Source organism: Diabrotica virgifera, chromosome 3 (assembly GCF_917563875.1).
Source record: "Diabrotica virgifera virgifera chromosome 3, PGI_DIABVI_V3a".
Classification (NCBI taxonomy): Eukaryota; Metazoa; Arthropoda; class Insecta; order Coleoptera; family Chrysomelidae; genus Diabrotica; species Diabrotica virgifera.
The window spans coordinates 132,510,082-132,534,433 of NC_065445.1; the positions used below are offsets into that span (position 1 = coordinate 132,510,082).

General features: G+C 33.8%; 1 protein-coding gene across 2 annotated transcripts in view; it reads left to right on the forward strand.

Annotated features, from left to right (window-relative positions):
• LOC114340546 (glutamyl aminopeptidase-like) overlaps positions 1-24,352 on the forward strand; it is a 278,341-nt gene that overhangs the window by 113,691 nt on the left and 140,298 nt on the right. For both annotated transcript variants that reach the window (XM_050645533.1, XM_050645534.1), the window contains exons 5-6: positions 9,288-9,449; positions 9,556-9,650. In XM_050645533.1, the coding sequence (XP_050501490.1) occupies positions 9,288-9,449; positions 9,556-9,650 (257 nt within the window). The remainder of the gene's footprint in view (positions 1-9,287; positions 9,450-9,555; positions 9,651-24,352) is intronic.

Here is a 24,352-nt window from a genome sequence, read left to right on the forward strand (position 1 = left end):
TATTCATTTTTTTTAATTATTTATAAATATAAACTCAATTTATGTTTTTCCTTCATTTATTTTAAGATAGATGTACTATATTCTATCTTTATAGTGTTATTCATCGTGGCCACTAGATACTCCAAAGTCTTTTATCTAAGTCATATTCGTGCTCAGCAACTCCAAAACACAATAGTAATCCGCTTGCATCAATTTAGTACCGAAAACTGTCGAAACCCCAGAAGATGACGTGCCTTAGGCACCAGGTACCCTGGTGTCTGTTCTGATGACGTATTTGTGTTCAGAAGTCCCAAAAGCCCATCAGTAAAACCCATCTGCTTAAATTTAATGCCGAAACCTGTCTAAACTCCAGAAGAAGACCTGCCTTAGGCACCAGATGCTCCGTGGGTCGGATCTGATGACGTATTCACATTCAGCAGTCCCAAAAACCTGTGAGTAATTAGTTTACATTAATTTAGTACCGAAATCTCTCGAGTCTCCAAAGCATGACGTGCCTTAGGAACCAGGTACTCCGATGTCTGTTCTGATGGGGTATTCGTGTTCAGCAACTCCAAAAACCTATGAGTAATCCGTTTGCATCAATGTAGTACCGAAGACCCTCGAAACTCCAGGAGCCCCTTTTATTGACCTTGGAAACCAGGTGCTCCGGGAGTCGATTATGTGTTTAGCGACCTCAAAAAACCGTCCAGTAATTCATTTGCATCAATTAAATGCCGAAAACCTTTGGAACTCTAGAAAATGACGTCACTTGCCGTGGCCCTAGCCATCTCGTCCTCCGGAAGTCAATTATGATGGTATGTTCGTGTTTAGCGATCCCAAAAACTGTTTATATCAATTTAATGCTGAAAACCCTCGAAACTCTAGAAGATGACGTCCGTTGAAGGTCAAGGTAAAAGTAAAGGTCGCCATTGGATAACCAGGAAAAAATACTAGACTACTAGTATTTTTATTTAATCCAAACTTCTACATGTTGCCAGATAACCAGTAACTCAGGGAATTGGAATACCCGGTAAATCTTATAATTTTCCGAGTTTGTGCCTCCATATCTTGAAAATCCTCCATACGATCGAGATGTGCCCTTGAGAACTTTTTATCAGGATGCTTCAAAGAGTATTTTCCCAAAGTATGAACTAAATCCACTGGGACCTAATTTCCATAAGGTTTGTGCGGGGTACTTTGCCCATTCTCGAGATGATGAATTTATTCCAACTCAAATGTCCTCACTGTATATCAGCAGCTTGTTTTCAAGAGTTAGTGTAGATTTACGACCGATGATCCAGTACATTTCTCGGAACTTTATTCCTAGTTGTTTTCTTTTTGTGAAAATGTGCTTTTGCCCAGTTAATCTCCTATCAAGGTGGATTCCTAGGTACTTGACAATATCGGTTTGTGGGAGTTGTGTTTCGTTCAGAGTTACAGATAGACATGTTTGCTTTTTCATGGTGAATGTTAAATGGATGGATTTAGTCTCATTCGCCTATATCTTCCATTTTTTAAACCATCTTTGGATATTGTTAAGATCTTTTTGAAGAGTTCTGGATGCTGTGATTTCGATCATGGTGAGAGGCTAGTATAGCGGTGTCATCAGCAAAAGTTGCACACGTTGTTCTGTTACTTGTAGGTAGGTCAGCAGTGTAGAGCAAGTACAATATCTCTCCCAAGATACTTCCTTGAAGTACTCCGGGTTTTATTGGTCTTAGGCCTGTGTATTCATTATCCTGCTTGACTAGGAAATATCACTTGGAAATATAGCTTTTTATACTAGCATGCCATACCTTGTAGAAGGCCTGACCAATATCCAGAAATGCAGCACAACAGTCTATGTATCTGTTCTATCGTTCCGTGTTGTGTTCTGAACCCAAATTGATTTTGGGGAATTAATTTCCTTTCTTCTATGATTGGGGATAATTATTTTTAAGAAGAAGTTGTTCCAATATTTTTAATAGAACAGGTAGCAGGCTTATATTGGTCTGTATGAAGTAACCTGAGTTTTATTTTTTCCCTGGTTTAGGTATGAGAATAATTTAAGCAATTTTCCGTTGTTTGATTTTTCTGGTTGCCTTCCATCTGTTTCTGCTGATAAGACTGTAAGATATTCTTGTATTTTATTATTTTTGGTATTACGCAATTGTAGTTTAATTTTCTTGGTGATTCTCTTGGTAGTTATTTGTCTTCGCCATTTCTCCTTTATTTTTCTCTTTCTAGCAATCATTTCCTTTATTACAGTAAGGCAATGTTCAAAATTATATAAATCTTTATTTTGCTGTTTTTATTTCAATTGTAGCTATAAATGGGCGGTCGTCAAACAGCATTAGATAAATTCAAAAATCACTTGGAATATCTATCGAAAGAGCTGGTTTGTCTTGCTTTTTTGACGACAACCTACTTTTTGATATAATAAAAGATAATTATTAGCACTAGAAAACCCAAGATGGACGGAGACGCATATTGAAAGCTACAATTGAAAAAAAAACAGCTATTAATAAAGATTTATATGATTTTGTAACAAGTGCTAGTTTAAATTTCTTTAATATATTAGAATGTAATTTTATTAAGACAGATATAATATAACCGCTAAGAGTAAGTGTCAGATACTAGTTGTAATTAACGATGTGGCAGAGAAAGGTGTGGGACCCTCAATCTCGCCATCTTCATGATTGCCACTAAGAAGTTCTTCAAAATGGTTCGTCCATCTGTTTAGTATGTATCTGTTCTTTGTTACTAATTATAGAGCCGTCCCTATCTTTACAGGATATAATTCTGGGTTTTAATTCTTTTCTGTAGCTGTTTTATCTGTTGGTAGAATTTTCGTGAGTCTTTTCCATTGTGGTAGTTAACAATTTCGTTCAGAGCGTGTTCGTATTGTTCTTTCTTTTTTCTTTTAAACATTCTCTTTTCTTCTCTTCTAAGATTTTCATAATCTTATAAGCTTCATTTTTTTGTTGGTTGATATGTCTACACTCTTCATCGAACCAATCTTCGTTTTTTCTGGTCTTGATAGGTTTTAATACAGTTTCAGCCGCTGTGCATAGCTTCTTTACATTTGGTCCAATGCTCTTCTATACAGTCGGAAAAATGAAAGAATACCCATGAACGAACATGTAAAACACTCTGTATTTTCCTGTCACCGTGTCACAAAGAAAATTGTCCAGTGCAAGTACATGTAACAATAATTATTACATGTACTTGCGCTGGCCAATTTTTTGTGTGACACGGTGACAGGAAAATACAGCGTGTTTTATATGTTCGTTCATGGGTATTTTTTCATTTTTCCTACTGTACTTAAATTTACTTCGATTTTTGATAACGCTTCGTTTAATATTGTCATGTAATTAGCTCTATCAGTTTCAGATTTTAGCACCTCAGTATTATATTTTGTGGATTTTGTGCTGTGACCTTTTTTGCGTTAGATATGCGTGCTCTAAGTTTTGATTTTATAAGGTAGTGACCGGAGTCTATATATTAGCACCTCTACCTTACGTTCATTACATCGGAGAAATGTCGACTATCTATAAGTCAGGGTTGTTAACAACGCAACTGAATATTTCCGTAGATGGCGGTTCAAAAATCCGTAGAAATCCGTAGTGCAGAAATCTGACAGAAAATGACACTTGGCAGACCAAAAAAAGAAGAAGAATGACACTTGACAGACAAAAAAGAAGAAGAATGATGCTTGACAGACCAAAAAAGAAGAAGAATGACACTTGACAGACCAAAAAGAAGAATAGTGACACTTGATAGACCAAAAAAGAAGAAGAATGACACCTTAAGAGTAAAAAAATCCTCATTTTAGCTTCTTAATGGCTGCAGCTGAAAAATCCGTAGAAATGTGGTCGATATCTGAAAATCCGAAATAATTTCGAAAATCCGTAGATCTACGGAAAAATCCGTAGAGTTAACAACCCTGCTATAAGTACGTGGTCAATTTGATTTTTGGTCTGACCGTCTGGTGACTGCCACGTGGCTTTATGGATGTGTTTGTGGGGAAAGCACGTACTTACTAAGTTACTACCACCATTCCTAACGATGCCGCGAGTTCAATCAGCCGTAAACCATTTTGATTACTGACCTAATCACTATTATGTCACCTGTTATAATTATTTGAGAAGCTTACGGCCGTTTATTTACTCCCTCCAAATTCCACGATTATAAGTATAACCGTTCAAAAGATGCGAGGAGGGACCGGACTTTAGACTAACACTGTATAAAATGTTGCAATTATCAAACTTTAGTTTTATATAGCCATATACAGTGAGCACGTTTGAGTTGGAATAAATTCATTTTCTCAAGGATGAGCGACTCTGGAGATAAATCCCGAACCAGGTCGATTTTTATTTTTAAATTATAATTTTTGAAGTTATACTTCTTTACGATCGAGAGTGAAAATTTATAATGCCGGGCGCATGCGCACAGACAGTATGTATTTCGTTGCTAATATTTCAAGATATGTATGTATAAAAGGATATATTAGTGTTTTTAGTAAATGTATTATTTATTATAATTTTTGTGTTTTTGGATTTGTCTTCCTCGGGAATAAAATATTTTATAATAATAGTAAGTATATTTAAAGTATTTTTGTATACTTCACTTCTTGGTCAATTAAATTTGTCAGTATGTATGAGAAATCTTGTAACCTGTCAAAGCAAAGGCAATATAGCATAGTGGTAGAGCGTGTGATCGGAGATCGGGAGGTCCCGGGTTCAAATCCCGGACGATTCATATTCTTTTTTTTTTTAATTTTTGGTATCGTTTTAATTAAAAATTTTTAAAAGTGGTAGGTAAGAAAGTTAATTTAATATTTAAATAAAATACAAATAACCTGTTAAGTATATTAATTTCATTGAAATCATAATAATAGAAGTATAACTTCTTACGTGCGTACAAAGTACACACACATTCTTTTTTTTGGCATATATATCATACTTGTGACGTCATCCATCTGGGCTTGATGACGTAATCGATGATTTTATTAAATGAGAATGGGGGTCGTGTGATAGCTCATTCGAAAGGTTATTTAATGCTATATTCTCTAATATAAACATTAACATAATAATTATTTATATAGGGTGCCCAAAATTTGTTTTAATTAAATTAATTCAGACAAAAAGAAGAATGTATACAATTTATTTAATTTGAAATACATTTTGCTGTTGTCCAAAACCAGGAAAAAATGTTTGTTTGATAAATAAATATTGTTTTTCGCTTAAATACAATATTAAAGCTGCCAACCACCTGCCTCTTTGCAGTTTGAACATTTAATTAACATAGGCGAAAAGCAATCTTTATTTTTCAAATTAACATTTTTTTCTGTTTTCTGACGGCAGTAAAATGTATTTTACATTAAATAAATTACATAAATTCTTCTTTTTGTCTCAATTAATTTATTAAAAAAAATGTTTTTAGGCACCCTGTATAAATAACTAGGTTATTGTTTATATTAGTGAATAGAGAATTGAATGAGCTGTCACACGACCCCTATTCTCATTAAAAAAATCATTGATTACGTCATTATACCTAGGACGTCACTAGTATGATATGTATGCCAAACAATTATAATTTAAAAATAAAAATTGACCTGTTTCGGGAATTATCTCCAGAGTCACCCATTCTCGAGAAAATGAATTTATTCCACCTCAAACGTCCTCACTGTGTATTGTATAATATACCCTAATAACAGAAAACATTCCAGGAATGTTCCTAGAAGGTACACACAGGACATTGAAAACATTCCTGGAATGTCCCCAAAAGCACACGAACGTCCCTGAAAAGTCCCAGCAAAGTGCTGTGTCAGCATTTTAAACATTCCTTGAATGTCTTGTTGGAACATTCCATGAATGTCTACGAATGTTCTTTGAACATTCACAGTATATTTTTAGACTGAATGTCTTGTTGGAACATTCCATAAATGTCTACGAATGTTCTTAGGACATTCAATGTATATTGTTTAGACATTCTCTGAAATATATCGTCAGTGATGTGACAATACCTCCTATATGTTTTTTCATGAGTTTTGCAGGAGACGAAAAATATTTTTTAAGGTCACCTCCTGTTTTCATGCGTAAGTTTTGACTTGTTTTGAAGTAAATAGATAGTTGAATTTACTACAAAACAAGTAAAAAAATATATGTAAACAGTAGGTGGCCAAACAAGTTTTGCATCTCCTACAAAATTCATGAAAAAGCAGATAGGAGGTATTGTCACATCACCGACGATATACCAGAAGTATATGTGGCCATACCAAATAATACATCCTTGATAAATATAAACATTTTTATTGCACAAAATCTTGTTATATATTTTTTTCCATAATCATCACTACGATGACGATTCATTGTATTGAATTGTACATTACAATTACAATCTGGTCATAACTCTGACCAATGAGCAATTTTAATTTAACCTAAATTACTACTGTTCCTTAAAATGAAGAGCTTATTCCATAGCGTCTCTTATCTAATCTAAGAGGCACACAAGCACTATGCTCAGCTTTTCTAACCGCACTATTCTAACATACACAGGCACACAAGCATTATGCTCTGCTTTTCACTATCACCTATCACTCAAACTAGTTCAAAAGGCTTTGTACTCTTCAAACTTCTAGTTTGCCCAGTAGTATCGAGGAGCTGGATTTCCTCAATATTCTTGTAGGTACTTACGAAGTTGTTGCTTGTGACTTCCAACTTTACTCCAACTTTAAAAACAAATCCAGCTGTAAAATATTTATGTGCCTGAAGGCTTTTGTATGCTTTCATCTGCTACTTTAAGTAGTAATTGTGAGACTCCACCAGATATGTATAAATAGGGCTTCCAATCCCGCAATACCGAGATCTCGGGATCCCGCGGGATTGCGCGATCCCGAGCCATTTTCCAATCCCGCGTGATGCGGGATTACAGGCGCGGGATCCGCGGGATTTGCGGGACTGAAAAAAGTGTACATTGCTGCTGCTCAAAATTACATATTAGAAAACTGGAAAAAAATTATTCAAGGTTAGCTTCAGAATTAGCTTTGTCTTTGCGCCGTATTTTACAACGACGCGACGTATAAATGTGACTGCACAACTGATTTATCTCCAAAAGCCTCGTAGTTACCAAGCGTAGTGTGACGATGCAACTTTTCATCCCCCACCGAAAAGTTTACTTCGAAAAGAAATTAATGATTTTGTAACTGGAATGAACTTCAGCCTTTTAAATTCATCTGAGAGCAATGATGACGAAGAGGGTGATCAAGTAAGAAGCACTTGAAACAATGTAGAGGTTCCATCATCGGGTTCCTATCTTGATCTTACATTGCAACAGGAGTTAGAGTTAACTATATCGTCAGCATGTAATATTTATTTGCTCGTCGCCATCTCGAGCTAATACACTTGAGTCTATTATTAAAATAGAAATGACTGTATATGAATCTTGGGAGTCAATGGGAAAATATCTTACATTTACATATAAAGCCTAAAAAGGAATGCCGTCGACGTATGGAAGCCGAAAGGACATTTTCTGCTGCTGGCTATATTGTGTCTAAAATACACAGGACTTTGTCAGATGACAGTTTTGATTTAGATATTGGTTCGTATGAATAAACATGAGGATGTAGTTTATACTCCAAATTTTAGAGTAAGCACATACTCCACGCGGTAGTATCTACTCTTAGGTACGGTGAGTAGAAACTCATCATATCAACATATTTTTATTCATATGAAATGTAGTATAAACTTTTACTTTATTCTCATACTCATGAGAACGTACTCGGAGTTTATACTCCATTTTTATTCATACCATCCAATATGTTGTGTTTCCTTTGCAAACATTTTTAATTGAACCCTTTAGCTAAATAATAATAACTTATACTTATAGCTAAGTAATATAGCAACTAAATTAGTAAACTACATTAATTTTCAGTTGAAAATGGGTTTTTTTGGTTGATTTTTATAATTTCGTTGGTGTATTTTTTGAAGAAGATAGATTTTTTGTTTTTGCAGTATTTGTTACTGTTTTTTGTAAAGAAAAAACAGTTTTAATCTCATACTAATAATAATACTTAAATAAATGTGGAGTTAGTCGATTAATTTACTGTTTTATTTGCCTTATACTCGTAGAAATATGACTATTTTCAATATGCGGGATCCCGCAAATACCGAAATCCCGCGGGATTGAAAATTCGTAGTCCCGCAAATACCGAGATTGAACTCAGGCTGCGGGATTGGAAGCCCTATGTATAAATATATATAATAGTAATTTGGTGGAATGCACTTTATGGTAAAATCCAATTCTGACTGAATTGTATATGGATCTAAATCCCCAATTATTTTCAGATTCAATAAATATTTAAACAATAAAAGAAATAATGTTATTGTTTGCAAAATTCATCAATATTGATAAATATCAGAGAAAAATTAACAGTAAATAAAAATTGTTTCCCCTACCTTTCTCCAAACATCTGGAGTTTTCAATAATAATTTCCTTAAAAATAATCACTTTGTAGTGTGGTAAAGTTTATAAAGTTCACAAAATACAGCAAACGAAATCCAAATGAATCCAAATTAGACAAAATACGACGATAAACAATGAAATGAAATGATATTACAAACATAACCTCTGTAACCTGTAACTTTTTGTATGCCAACCAGAACCAGAAGTCACGTGGTTTGGATTGCCTAAATACATATATACATGCGAGGCAAATTTGAAAATGAATGCAAATTGGATAGTAAATGGCCTCTCTTAAAATATAGGACATTGGTAGTATGTTCAAAGAATGTCTTGTGGTAACATTCCACCAATAACTTAATCAGATATTCACCGAATGTTCCTTGAACGTCCAGGACATTCAAACATTAATAGAACTTTGATAGTACATTCCTGGAATGTTTTGTGTTGTTAGGGTATATTCATAACAGACCCTATATGATGTAGTTCGTTGAGATCAGGTTAGAAATTTTACGCAGTAGGTGAAATAATGTGCCAAGGTTTAATATTGTATTTCGTAAAAGAACTGTAACCAACAAAGTGGCGGATCCAGAAATATTTGGGGGGTCATGGGTCTTGATGAGGGTTTGAAATTACTTTTCTCTGACGCAAGGCCACTGAGTATTTTCAACCATAGGATACGTGTGTTTACAATTATTTTTGGATGGCCATATTTTTTTGGTGGGATCTCTCGGTTTTTCTTTTTTTAGGTTTATTGAATTGATATTAATTTTCGTTTGGGGGCGGAGTCATGACCCCCGTAACACCCCCATGGATCCGCCACTGATTACCAACACACAATATTCTCATTTAATTTCGATTTTTAGATATGATTGAATACCAACGAGTGGGAACTTCAGCTACCGAAAATTGGGGGTTAATTACTTTTAGGCAGGGTCTACTTACTGCGCCGTTAGAAATATACAACGAATTTCAGATAAAACTGGTGATGTTCCACGAATTAAGTCATTTTTGGTTTGGGAATTTGGGTAAGCTATGTTAAATGTTTTTATCATATGTTGAGAAATTATTGTAATCATATTTATTAGGTACTTAGTAAATTAGAAACATGCAAAACTCTTATTTCTGTTTCAGTAACAAACGCGTGGTGGAATGATATCTGGCTACAAGAAGGATTTGCAAGTTATATGTCCTATAAATTATCAGCACATGTTAATAACGAAACGCAGGTAAGTACCTATATACATACATATTACCCATAAAAATAATTTAGTTTTCTTCCTCTCTTCAAACAATAAAATTATGTTTGTTCGTTGGCGAACTGATGCTTTCACGCCATCCCTTGTAGCCCGATCAAAGAACAATCTGAGCTCAAAAAAAATAAAGGATGGATGAAAATTTGGGAACAGGTAGTTGAAATTGTTTATTATTTTATAAAAAAAAAAGTTTACAATTCTACAGCGCCTCCATTTTACAAAAATAGGGAAATAAGGGATGGTTTTTCATTAAAAGTGCTGTATTTCGGAAAATAAGGCAATAATAAAAAAATATTTATTTCATAATCATCAGGGTACTTTTATACTAACATTTTGACTAAAAACTTTGTTTACATCTTGATTCGTTTCTAATCTATAGCCCTTTTTAAAGTACTTAACAAGGGCGCTTATTTGAATTGAGCGCGCAACAAAAATGTCACATTTTTAAATTAACTAATTTTTAAATCGATAATTTGGGGCATTTATCAAACATTAAAATGTACGAAAAAAACATAATACCTTTAGAAAAATATTAATTTTAACGTCAATATATTTTCATTGTGAATTACTGGTGGATTATCTTATTGCAGATAAATTAAACTTTGTGGTGTGGACTGTACAATATTTTATTTGAATAAAATAGAACAAATTTATAACTATTACAAAAGTGACAATTCTAAAATTAATTCTGACGTGGAGTCTTTTCTTTTTTGTTGTAATCGATGTATTACTTTGTTGCTATAGTAACTTCATATCGCCACCTTTGGATGTTCGAATACAAAGCACAGGGATGTAACAGGCGATATATTGCCGCATTGGTCTATTTTTCTTGGTAATGTCAATTTGGTATAAATGTTCTAACAATTACAAATTATTTAATTTAGAAAAATATGTTTTAAAATATATTAATACGAGTTTTAAAAGAAAGGATGTTTTTTTGATTTTTATTTTAATTCAATTTTCAAGATTTCAATGAATAATATCTTTGTTGAAAATTCATAAAAAACTTTAAAAATATGCTTATACGCTCTGAGCTTCGCTGGTGTCGCTCCTGGCGGATTACTAGTTCAACTTTCACTGGTAATTTTTAAATTTATTATTTAATTGTTATCGCTTAATATTTACAACACTAAAAAGTAATTAAATTGTAACAGATTTTTTAAGATTTTGCTAATCATTTTGACGTTCTATTGATGAAATATTAATTTCTTACTTCGGATACTTTCACAATTATCGTGTGGATGGCGCTGATTAATTTATAATTACATATTCCGGAACATTAAAAAACGTAAATTCAGTATTTAAAACGTAAGTATATTTAAGGTAAAAATATATACCACAGCTTTGACCAACTAATATTTAGGTCTGGATCCCGCGTATGAAAAAAAAGTTGATTAATAGCAAGCTGAAAATTTGTTAATAGCTTAAGGGTGTCTAGTCGGATAAACTTTGATATATGGGAACACTGGAACAGGGGCAGTTTTAACTGTGGAACAGGTTAAAAATTTGGAACGGTCACACCACGAAAACGGCACATTTATTTTGTCCGACAGAACAGACTTACACTCTCCGAACAGAGATTAAACTCTCATGCAAAAATCAGACTGCTATTTATCACCTGTCATAATTCCTGTCATTTGACATATTCTACATGTTCTACTCATTAAAACGCCCATTTGGTGATAAATAGCAGTCTGATTTTTGCATGAGAGTTTAATCTCTGTCCGAAGAGTTTAAGTCTGTTCTGTCGGACAAAATAAATGTGCCGTTTTCGTGGCGTGACCGTTCCAAATTTTTAACCTGTTCCACAATTAAAACTGCCCCTGTTCCAGTGTTCCCATATATCAAAGTTTATCCGACTAAACACCCTTAAGCTATTAACAAATTCTCAGCTTGCTATTAATCAACTTTTTTTTCATACGCGGGATCCAGACCTAATTGTGTATAATTAATATTTTTAATTTTAATTTTAAATTCATCACTTTGACATTTATGTCAAATTTCCGGTAAACTTTTACAGACTTGCCACTACTGGCGCTCGCGAATTTATAAATATTCCCTCTACGTACGAGCTCACAGCGTATACCTACTTGGAAATGCACTCTTTCGAAAGCGGTATCTATTTTTCTTATAGTGCGGCCGATATGTGAAACAATTGCACATTTAATGATACAAGCATATAATTTGGACCACATATACTACACATATAAAGGTTCAAATTTAGATATGAGGCCATCTCAGCTTTTGCCTTTTACAAAAATGGCGGGCATTTAAAATAGCGACTATACATATGTGTTTAATAGTACCATAACTCTTAAACGAAAAGTCCGATTTCAACCAAATTTGGTATATAGGTTCTTTTTTTGATTTACAAGATGGATGTGGTGAACCAGAAGAATCGGTTCACGAAAAGTTGTGTTTTTACTGGTTGTTTATGTAAAAATATGTTTTTTTTTCAATTTTCCCTCTGTATATATTAATTTTTCAAAAAGGTAATACCGCAATTAAAAAGAGCGTAAAAATATTTTGTAGAAAATATTTTGAACAGTTTAGTTATGTTAATTACCATTTAATAAATGCATAACGTATCTTCACATGTACCTACGTGCGACAGATTCGTGCAAATAATATAAGAATTATTTTGCACTTAATGCTAAAAGAATATAATTTGGACCACATACACTACACATACAAAGATTCAAATTTAGATATGAGGCCATCTCAGATTTTGTCTTTTACAAAAATGGAGGGCATTCAAAATGAATCTGCCGCACATAGCTACATATGAAGATACGTTATGCATTTATTAAAAGGTAATTAACATAACTAAAAAGTTCAAAATCTTTCCTAAAAAATATTTTTACACTCTTTTCAATGGCGGTATTACCTTTTTGAAAAATTAATATATACAGGGTGGAAGAATTAAAAAAAAAACAACATCAAAAAAGAACCTTGGTGCCAAATTTGGCTGAAATCGGACTTTTTGTTCAAAAGTTATCGTGCTATTAGTCATATATCTACAGCCGCCATTTTGAATGCTCGCCATTTTTGTAAAATGCAAAGTCTGAGATGGCCTCATATCTAAATTTAAACTTTTGCATGTGTAGTATATGTGGTCCAAATTATATGCTTCTACCATTAAATGCACAATAATTCTTATATTTGCACGAATCTACCACACATAGGTACATGTGAAGAGACGTTATGCATTTATTAAATGATAATTAACATAACTAAAATTTTTAAAATATTTCCTAAAACATATTCTTATGCTCTTTTCAATGGTGGTATTACCATTTTGAAAAATTAATATACACAGGGTGAAAAAATTCGAAAATAAATGATTTATATAATATAAAATAGTTTTACATAAGAAACCAGATAAAACATAACTTCTGGTAAACCGATTTTTCCAGTTCACGATATCGATCTTGTAAATCACAAAAGGAACCTATGTGCTACATAATTTGGTTGAGATCGGACTTTTCATTCAAAAGATATCGTTCTGTTAGTCATATATGTATAGTCGCCCATTTTGAATTACCGCCATTTTTGTAAAAGACAAAATCTGAGATGGCCTCATATCTAAATTTGTACCTTTATATGTACAGTATATGTGGACCAAATTATATGCTTGTATCATTAAATGTGCAATTCTTATAATATTTGCACGAATCTGCCGCACTATTATGCATAGAATACTTTTTAAATAAGGCTCACTTGTTATAAACGACTACAAAAAAATGTCATGTTTTAATAAAATCGATGCCATTCTTTTCTGAAAGGCTTTTTTTAAATGAAAATATGGGAACATATTAAAAAAGGTTTGAGTAACATATTACATAAATACACAACACGCCTATTGCAAAGGTAAAAATATATGGGGCACGTAAAGACAGGTGAAAAAGTTGCTTAAAAGAGAAAACGGCGCGCTTCCTAAACACAGTAGACAAACATAACCTAAAAATTAGAGCTATTTCACGCTGCAATGTTTTGTCTTCGGCTGTCAAAGTTTTTGAATAGGGCTTTTCATCGATTGTCATTTGTTTCGAGCTTCTGTCATATGTTGTATAATCTGTGTATAATATTTAATATACACGGATTATACGACATATGACAGAAGCTCGAAACAAATGACTGTGAATGAAAAGCCCTATTTATAATTTATTATCAGAAATTGAAGAATGGCGTCGGTGTGATTATAGGTTTTGTCAGAAAAATCCTAAATCATCGCGTTAAAATTGTTATAAATTAAGTAATTATACTGTAGATATAGTTAGTTAGTGTTTGAACATTAATTTAGTAGTTAAGTTAAAAGTTAAAACGGGATAATACGTGAGTAGTGAATAAGAAATTCTAAAAGCACCTTTCTGTAAGTTTTGCTTTTATATAATCATAGTAGCAGTAGTATAGTAGAGTAGAGGCTGGCTTAGGAGATGGACACAAACTCTCCCGGTCCCCCTGACAAAGGGGGCGGGATCTATGCTTTGCTTTCATTGAACTCGCAAAATCTTTTAAATTCCATACAAATGCTAGCCCCGAGACATAAAAATGATATTAATCTAATAGAAAAAGAACTCTGTGCTTTAAAAAATAAATTTCAAATGGATCAGACCATGCTAACAGAAGTTAATAACTTATCATCCAGGATTGAAAATATAAGTAGAAGAAAAGTTGAATACAAGGACACTGACTTCGGTCCATTCCTTATTATGATAGAGAGTGACAAGGGAAAAGCAGGTAATATCCATCCTATGGATATTGGGAAAGTATTTCATACTATGGGTACGACTGGAATTAAAGAAATTAGTAGAATGAATATGAACATGAATAGACTAGGAGTAATTTTTAACACCTCAAGACAGGCAAATATGGTACTAAATAGCACAGAGATCCTTGAGAAAGGATTTCTTGCTTATATACCTCAAAAAATGCTAACATCAAGGGGTATTATTAGAGATGTAAGTATAAATATTTCAATGGAAAACATAGTTAACGACAGTAAATTACAAAAAAACTGGAAAATTATATCGGCAAGAAGACTTAACAGAAGAGTTTTACATGACAATGGAACCGTTACATACATTCCTACAGGAACTGTACAACTACTCTCTAACGTAAGAACTCCCCCTAAAGAAATAATTATCTACTCAAACTTGGTAACAGTAGACCCATACATCCCTCCTGTACAGCAATGCTTCAAATGCCTAAGATTTGGGCACTCACAAAGACAATGCAGGGGAAAAGCAAGATGCCCGAAATGCTCCAATGAACATACATTACAAAACTGCACAGTTTCTGTACCAAAATGTCTATACTGCGATCTCGAACACCTTGCCACAAATAAAATTTGCAAAGAATTCGAAAGACAAAAAAAGGTAAATGAAGTAATGGTATTTCAAGATCTCACCTTTTTTAAGCTGCCAAGCTGTTTCCCCCAATTAAGGAAAAGCCAGAGAATTCTAGAATGTTTCAAAGGAGAAGTGGGGATTTTCCTTCTTTACTATCCAGTTCACCCAGAGCATTCACTCAAGCTCTTCAAAAATCCTCATCCTACACTTCCCATTTCCAGAGTCAAAGTCATGCGGTCCCATTTAAAAGGAAAAATAAAGTAATTCTTAAAGACATTAGTTATGACAAAGAGGCGCATAAAGCTTTACTAAATGAGGATCTAAGCAGAAACTTACCTAGATTACCGATTTTAAACAAATTATATGATTCACAAAAGCATATGGGATCACAAGGCCCAAGTTTTGCACTTTCATTAACAAGCAATCCTGTACATTCTCAGGATAGTGTATCTTCAAAAAATGTTGATTTAACCTCTGATAATAATATGGATTTTGCAGGTTTTGATGAGTCACATAATACATCTAATTTTAGTAAAAGTAGTGTTGACTGAATTGTCATTTATTTCTCACAGATAATATAATATATTATTTTTTATATTAAAAAGAAAAAAATAATAATAGTAACAAATTGTATAGTTATGACATTTAATATTTTACATTGGAATATTAATGGTTTTTTATCATTCTTCTAAATGAAACATCTGAAATTTTCACAGCACTTGCATATTCCCAATTTTTACTGCTATGATAGGATTGATGGATGGGGTGGAATAGCGGTTCTTATTCATCAGTCTCTGGCAGCTGATAGGATAGACATTTCACATATTCACTTGCCTGAAAAATGGCAGGCTATCATTGTCAAATTTGAAAAAAATTTTATTATAGGATCGTATAAGACACCAGATGTTCGTTTTCGTAAGGAGATCTTTAGAGAACTGGTTCAAATGTGTGATAAACCGTTTTTCTTCATAGGTGACTTGAATTGCCAACATTCTTTATGGGGTTCATCATCTAACAATCCGAACGGCAATCGTCTTGCAGATCTTTTGGAGGAGGATAACTTGTGTTTTCTCGATACAGGTGAGGCGACAAGAATTTCACCGCCTGACTCAAACAGTGTCCCTGACGTAGCTATAGCATCTCCAGGTTTGGCTGTGGAATACCTTTGGGAAGTTTTTCCAGAGATAGGAGCAAGTGATCACTTTCCTTTTGTAGTGAGTTACGGGCAGGATAGAAATAGCCCCCAAAGAAATGACCCTCTTCAAGATCTTTAATGTGAAAAAAGCCAATTGGGAACAATTCAATCAATATATTGAGTCTAACATTAACAACATCCCTAATGAGTCTTACACAGATTTTCAAAACCTTTTATTAGACGCAGCAAACAGGTTCATCCCTAAGAAAAAGCGTGTTAGATTCCATAAACCACAATTACCTTGGTGGGATGAAGAGTGTTCAGTTTTAATTAAATCAAAGAGGGAGGCAGTCAAGAAGTTCAAACAGGTACCTTCTTTAGAAAACTTCATTAATTTTAAAAAAATTAGGGCACATTGTAAAAAAGAACTTAAATCCAAGAAGAGAAAATCATTTGTTGTGTTTTGTTCCACAATTTCCCCTGGTACTCCAATATCAGTAATGTGGAGAAAAGTGAGAAGTTTCCATAAGGCTTTCACTAAAACCTCAGCTAGAACTCCGAGTAATTCATCGTTAGGGGAGGAAATGCTTTGCTCGTTGACTCCACCTGTATTTGAGGACATTGCGTCTCACCCAGTGAAATCTAATACTATCGAGTGTGAACTCTTCTCTTTAAACGAACTTTCATTGGTTTTGGTTGAACGAAAGGATACTGTGCCGAGCCAGGATGGTATAACATTTTCTATGTTGCAACATCTTCCAGAGTCAGCAATCAAGTTCCTGTTAAAATTTTTCAATTTATGTTTAAAGGAGGGAGTGCATATTCCCACTCAATGGAAATCACAAACAGTGTGTTTAATTCCCAAACCCAATAAAAATATAAATTGTCTTTCGGGCTGGAGACCAATCGTTTTATCATCGTGTGTTAGTAAACTGTTAGAGAACATGATAAAAATAAGGTTAGATTGGTATGTAGAACATCATATGATCCTATCGCCTTTCCAGACTGGCTTTCGTAAAGGTAGAGGGGTGTCTGAAAACTTAATTCATCTGGTCAATGAAATCTCAATGAATATCTCAAAAAGGAAACCAGCAGCTGCTGTTATGTTAGACATTTCTTCTGCATATGATAAAGTGTCAATCATCCAGTTATTGGACGCTTTGGGAGATCTCAATTTGCCATTGTTCCTTATTGAATTGGTTAAACACTTATTGACTAATCGCTTGGTGTCTGTTCGTGATCCTATTTCCTTAAATCTGCTAGGACCAAGAACTACCAATGTGGGCCTTCCTCAGGGTTCCCCTTTGAGTCCAGTACTATTTAATATTGTCATCAATATAATCTCATTTTGTGTGCCAGAGGATGTTCTAATTACTCAGTATGCAGACGATGTTGCCCTCTATTGCTCCGGCAACAGCTGGGTGGATGTTGTGGAAAAATTAAATGGTACAGTAGAAAGTATTTCTAATAAACTTCATGATATGGGAATGTGTCTTTCATCTAGCAAAAGTCAAGCAATTTTTTTTGATAGAAATAGGAATAATATTCCGAATTCACTAATATCAGTGAATAACACACGTTTAGATTGGAAACAAGAAGTTTCTCATTTGTGAGTTATTCTAGATAGTTCCCTTTCTTGGAGAAGTCAAATTGAAAAGATGGCATTGAGGGCTTCCAGTGGAGTCAATATTATTCGTTGTTTGTGTCGAACCTGGTGGGGAGCACATCCTGCAACTTTACTTACTCTATATAAGGCATATATTAGATCACATCTTGACTATGGATCTATTTTTCTGGGAGGTTGTGCACGTTCTCTACTTGCAAAATTGGATAAGGTTCAGTATAGAGCTCTTAGAGTGGTAGGGGGATTTATGAGGTCTTCTCCAGTTCATATAATTTTGTCAGAGTGTGGAGAAACACCGTTAGATCTCAGAAGAATATGACTAGCATCTAAATTCATTTTAAAAGTAGTAGCCTATAACAACCCAATATATGCCTCAATTGAGCAATTTCACAATGTCTTTTTGGGTTACTTTAGTTTTTGGAGAAGAAAATATTTCCCACCAATACTGGCTGCTTTCCAGAATACTTTACATGAAATTCATGAGGTAGCACATAGCTCCTTATTTCCTTGTCACTCCCTTCCACTTAATACTCAGATTTCTCCTATGGCTTATGAAACTGTCAATATTGGCAAAGAGGCAAATAACCAAACCAAGTTTATGGAATGGTACCTCAATAACTGGTCAGAATATAAACTTATTTTCACAGATGGATCCAAAGATAAACAAGGTAATGTAGGTATTGGGATATACCTTAACGAGAGAATACAGTTAACAGCAAGATTACCATCCGCTAATTCAATTTGCTCAGCAGAAGTATTTGCCATTAAAAAAGCATTAGAGTTAATCCAACAGAATAATTTTACAAAGTGCCTCATCTGTAGTAATTCTAAAAGTGCTCTAGAGAAAATCACAAGACCAAGCTACAAGGCGGCAATAGACACACAAACTCTCCAACTAAAACAAAAACTATGTGAATTTGATGAACAACAAAGAGAAATTAAATTTGCATGGATTCCAAGTCACACTGGAATTAGTGGGAATGATAGAGCTGACCATCTTGCGAATCTTGGAAGAAAGCTGCCTATTAGTGAAGAACCAAAGCCCCCTTTAAAGATTTTCAAATTAAATATAAAGAAAACCTATGGATTGGTTGGGAAAATCGTTTCCAACAAATAGGACAGGCAAAAGGAATTACTTATTGCTCACAAGTTACAGCTCCATATAAAAAGGCATGGTTTACAAAATTTCCCAACCTGGGGAGAAGTATAATCACACAAATGTGTCGTATGAGAAGTGGACATTGTAGTGTTCCTGTACATTTATTTAGATTGAAGGTAGTGGATTCAAACCAGTGTTTATGTGGCAGTGTAGGAACTTTACAACATGTTTTATTGGAATATACTAGGTTCCAAAGAGAGTCCCAGTTGCTTAGAAGGGAACTAGAAGGTGATCCGACATTAACTGACGTGTTGTATAAAAATTTAAACTCAAAGACATTAATCGCAGTGCAAAAGTTTTTAACATCAACAATGACTCGTGTGTAGCTTGCTTAAAAACTTTAGACTTTATGCTTGCTTGCAATGCATGTGCTTTGTGCTTTGTGCTTAGTGCGGTTTTGCGTGGTAGTACTAGACCATTAATAGTAGAACTTTAGTTATGGAACTCATAAACAATTACAAAGTTTTTTTTAGCTCCTAATTATTTCAGATTCATGAGCTATGAGCTTAAGCCCAGATGTACCTCAGGTACGGCTCTTGAATATTCAAGTCTTTATTCACGGATCCTGGCCGGATAGCCCTGGCAGCTAAGGCCATTCACATGAAGAGAAGAAGAAGAAGAACTTATTATCAATAAAAATGATCTGTTTGTTAGAAAATAATTGTGTAAATATTTACAATGAGTGCGAAAAATGAAACAAATAATAATAATTCTTGTTTTATTTGTGAAAAACATTTAGAATGTGATAACGAAGAAGTTGTAATTGTCAAACGTGGAATTGAAACATTAAAAAGTGTAAGTTTAGGAAGAAAAGATGATAGACACAAAATGCTTTTGGACTGTGATGAAATTAAAGTGCATAAAGGATGTAGACAAAAATATGTATTAAAAAGAGGAGAAAAGCTTTCAGTAGCTGACAAGAGACCCAAAATTATGATTTTACAGTTGATTCTATTATAAATGAAGTTGATTCAGACACAAATTTTACATCAGACGAAGATGAAAATGAACTTTGTATAATTTAGATTGATTAATTAAATGTAAACAGTGACGATCCATTTCGATATACAATAAACGATTTTTCATTGTACCTTTTATCATTTTACTACTTCATGCTCATTTGATCCTTTATAACTTAGGAGGCAACATCAGCGCGCGAAAAACGCGTTCCAAGATTGCACACATATTCGCAATATAGTAAAGAATTGTGGTACAGAGCCCAATTTAAGAAACATGTTAGTATGTAGAAATTACTCTAAAATTAAATTAAATATAAAAAAACGAGTCTGTGTCGCCTTTAAGAAGAACAAAAAAATAGACTTTCTTCAAATAAACTTTTTTATCCCATATCTAGATTTTGTGTCACAATGGAATTACTAAAAAACGATTATCTATAACAAGAAATCGAACTTGACTAACATGGCAATATTTAGCGCGCCTGTGAGTATAATAATTATTGTTATCACAATACTGTGGCTTTGTTTCTGATAGTATAGTCGTATAGTGTATAGTGTCACTGACACTGTAGTACTGCCGACACACTGTTGTCGCACTGTTGAAAGTTCGGAGAACTATCGAAAAAAAAAATATTGATGAGGCGCTGATGTAGCTTCTTAATAGAGTACATTTATTTTTAATTAAGTTAATTTAATTTTTAACTGAACTTTAGAAAACCTTATAAATATTTAGTAAAAGAAATATTTTTTGAGAAATTTTGAAATATTTTCATTTTATTTGTTTATATTGAAATAATTAACTTAAAAATACAAGTACTTTAAAATTGTAGTTGTTCAAATTATTAACTTATTCAAAAAGAAAATAATATAATATACATGCACGCGCATGTAATTCGTTCAGGTAAGTACATACTTACAAGGAAAACCAAAGTTTTCAGTTCTTTCTTCAAAAATTCAAAAAAAAAATTCCAAAATTTTTCCACTGGCCGTAAATTTTTTTTAAAATTTTGGAAAATCTTAACCTGAAGCCCTTTATAGATCTGTAAAGAGTGTATTCACCAATTGTCAGATTAATTGATACAAAACTAACCGAATAAGACCGTTTTAAATATTTTTGATTTCAACCCTTATTAAAAATAGGCTATATCTCATAAAATAATCGAGATCTAAAAACAATTTTAAGACCAATCTTTAAGGTTAAATCACTCTGATGACTATTTTATTTTTCACTGTTACATTTTTTTTATTATTTCATTATTTTTAAAATACAGCGCTTTTAATGAAAAACCAACCCTTATTTCCCTCTTTCTGTAAAATGGAGGCGGTTTAGAATTGTAAACTTTTTCTTATATAATAATAGACAATTTCAACTACCTGTTCCCAAATTTTCATCCTTCCTTTAATTTTTTTGAGGTTTTTTTAAAGTTTTGTGTTCCTTGATTGGGCTATTGCGCGGCCGCGCCGGTTGATAAATTTTCTTCCGTTTGATGATTGGTTTCTTGTTATTTTGGCCAGTGTGGCCTCCTGCACTCAACACATGATTATTTCACTTTTTTTAGAAAATACTTCTTATCGGTTTTTATGGTGTTTTGGACGGGCCTAAAATCCTATTTAGCGTCATTCGAAAAATTGAGACGCGTGCATGGCACCCTTCGAAAAATTAGCGTTATTTTGGGGATTTAAAACATCGATATTAAAAGTTGCACCATTTTTTTGCTATAAAACATTGTGGTCTAAAACTTTCCAAAATACTTCTTTGTACTCTATATTTTAACATAAACGTGATTAAAAAGCTAAACTTCAAATTTTGTCTTCTTCTTCTTCACGTGTCATATCAGAATTATCCGACGTTGGCGATCACCATTGCGAAGGCTTCTTGATCTTCTGCAATATGAAATAAGTGTCCTGCATTTAATATCTGAGTCCATTCACGAATGTTTTTTAACCAAGAAACTTGTTTTCTTCCTACACCTCTACGGTCCTCTATTTTGCCTTTAAGGATCAGTTGTAATATTTTATATCGACTTCCCCTCACTATATGTCCCAGATAAGACATTTTTTGATGTTTAACAGTCTTTAGCAGTTCTCTATCTTTGTTGACCTTCCTTAGTAATTCTTCATTAGTTTTTCTTGCTGTCCAGGGTATCTTCAGCATCCGTCTATGAATCCACATTTCCAATGCTTCAATTCTGTTCATAATCGATACTTTTAGCGTCCACACTTCTGCACTATACAAAAGTACGGACCAAACATAGCACTTGACCATTCTTTGTCTTAGTTCTAAACTGAGATGATTATTGCAAAGAAATGACTTCATTTTCGTAAAAGTGGTTTTAGTCATTGCTATTCTACGTTTTATTTCTATGTCTGGATCTAGTTGGTCCGTTATCACAGTTCCCAGATATGTCATTTTGTGAACGTTCTCAACTTGGACTCCGTTTTTTGTCATCTTTTAATAATATTTTTTGTTTAAACTTGACACACAGTTTACACATGTTAGGATACCTTAACTAGTATTTTTACTGTAGCCTTTTTACTTTTTACTGAAAAAGATAGTTTTCCACTGTTACCAGAGGAGTGCTGTAGGGATAAATACTTCATTTTCGCCCCTTTTCCCCCTCACAACCTACGCCACTGTCTTAATAATAAATAAATAAAAAAACATGGTGAAATGATTATTACGACAGTGGCGTAGATTGTGAGGGAGGAAAGGGGCGAAAAGGAAGTATATTATATCCCTACAGCACGCCTCTGGTAACAGCGGAAAAGTATCTTTTAGCACTAGTTAAAGTATCCTAACATGTTAAACTGTGTGTCAAGTTTAAACAAAAAATAATAAAAGGTGCTTTAACCATGGGCTAAAATCCTTTTAAAACATTTGTAATAAAACACTCTGTATCTCGGTAAAGAAGCATATTTTATTTAAGTGTTTTGGGTTAAATCTTCGTATTTTTCGCTAAGGTTTCTCCAGTTACGATATGGACAATTCTTAATAAAACACCTTTTATATACTACTAGGTCAAACAGTGGCTCACAGGTTAAATGATGCAGTCGTTACTCAATAAAACTAGCTTGTGTCACTGGTTCAATATTTATTAAAAAAAAATTACATGCTGAAATTAATTTATTATGTCTTCGAAAACGGCTTAAGCTATTTTTTGGGTTTCAAATACACCATACTTAAACAAGAATAAATATTCATTTAGTTTATGTATGGTTTTTATATCACAGCTAAAATGATGCAGATAAGATGAAGCATTACACAACTTATCCCAAGTTACAAATTATACATCAAGAAATAAGATGTCACGTCCGTCAAAGACCTTATACGCCAGACTGAAGAATACGAAACGATTCAAAGTAGCATAAGTTAAATTGAGGTAGACAACACTTCACAAAGAAGAAGCTCCTGTTTTAATAGAATGTCCCAGGAAACATCAAGAAACAAACTATTCAACTTCGATAGACGAACATGCTGCTGGAAATGTGGAAAGAGGGGCCACAACCGTAATACATGCCGTTCAACGCCGATACTTTTCTGCAGTAGATGCGGAACATTAAATATCTCACACAGAGATTGCAGTTGCCCCAATCCGGGAAACGACACAAGGGTCGAGACACCCAGAGGCATCTCGAACCCAAACCAGAATTAAGGTCCTCTGTCACATTTTGCCGTAACCAGACAACCAATTTTGACAACAGACCGCATTGTTCACTGACGTTGACGTTCACAAACGGAGAAACGTTTCAAACACTGTTAGATACTGGACCACAGACATCTTTCATCGGGGAAACAGCTCGGAAGACACTGTTAAAAGATAACATAACCGAAGAAGAGGAAAGAACAGATATTAGGCTTGCAGACGGTAGCACTCAAGAAATAAGACACAGCTATCATACCATATGCCTAATCAATTATGAATGGCGTCAAATTAAGTTTTATTACATGCCAAATCCCTCCTCACAAGCGATACTAGGCATCGATGACATACAGAAATGTGGATTCTGCATTGATTTTTCCAAAAGCTCCAACGACAGTAAAGGCAATACAGACGTCAACACCGAATTTGCAACACAAGTCGATGAATTGGATCCCGCAATACAGGAACGAGATACAAGTGACTTCACAGAAAGTACTTACAACGACGGCGTCGCAAAAAGCAAATTCAACATTAAGCTCACTTTAACGTAAGAACAATAAAACAAATTGGAACATTTCTTACAAACAGAAGTGACCAGATTTGATAAGATGACAGGAGTACCCCATTAATCAAACACACGATTAAACTGACACACGACACTCCAATAAAACAAAGATACAGACCGAAAAACCCCGTGATGCAAGGATCATAAACGACGAAATAGATACCATGTTGAAAGAAGAAGTAATAAAAGAATCTAGCAGCCCCTACAGCTCGCCAATTGTCTTAGTAAAGAAGAAAAACGGTAG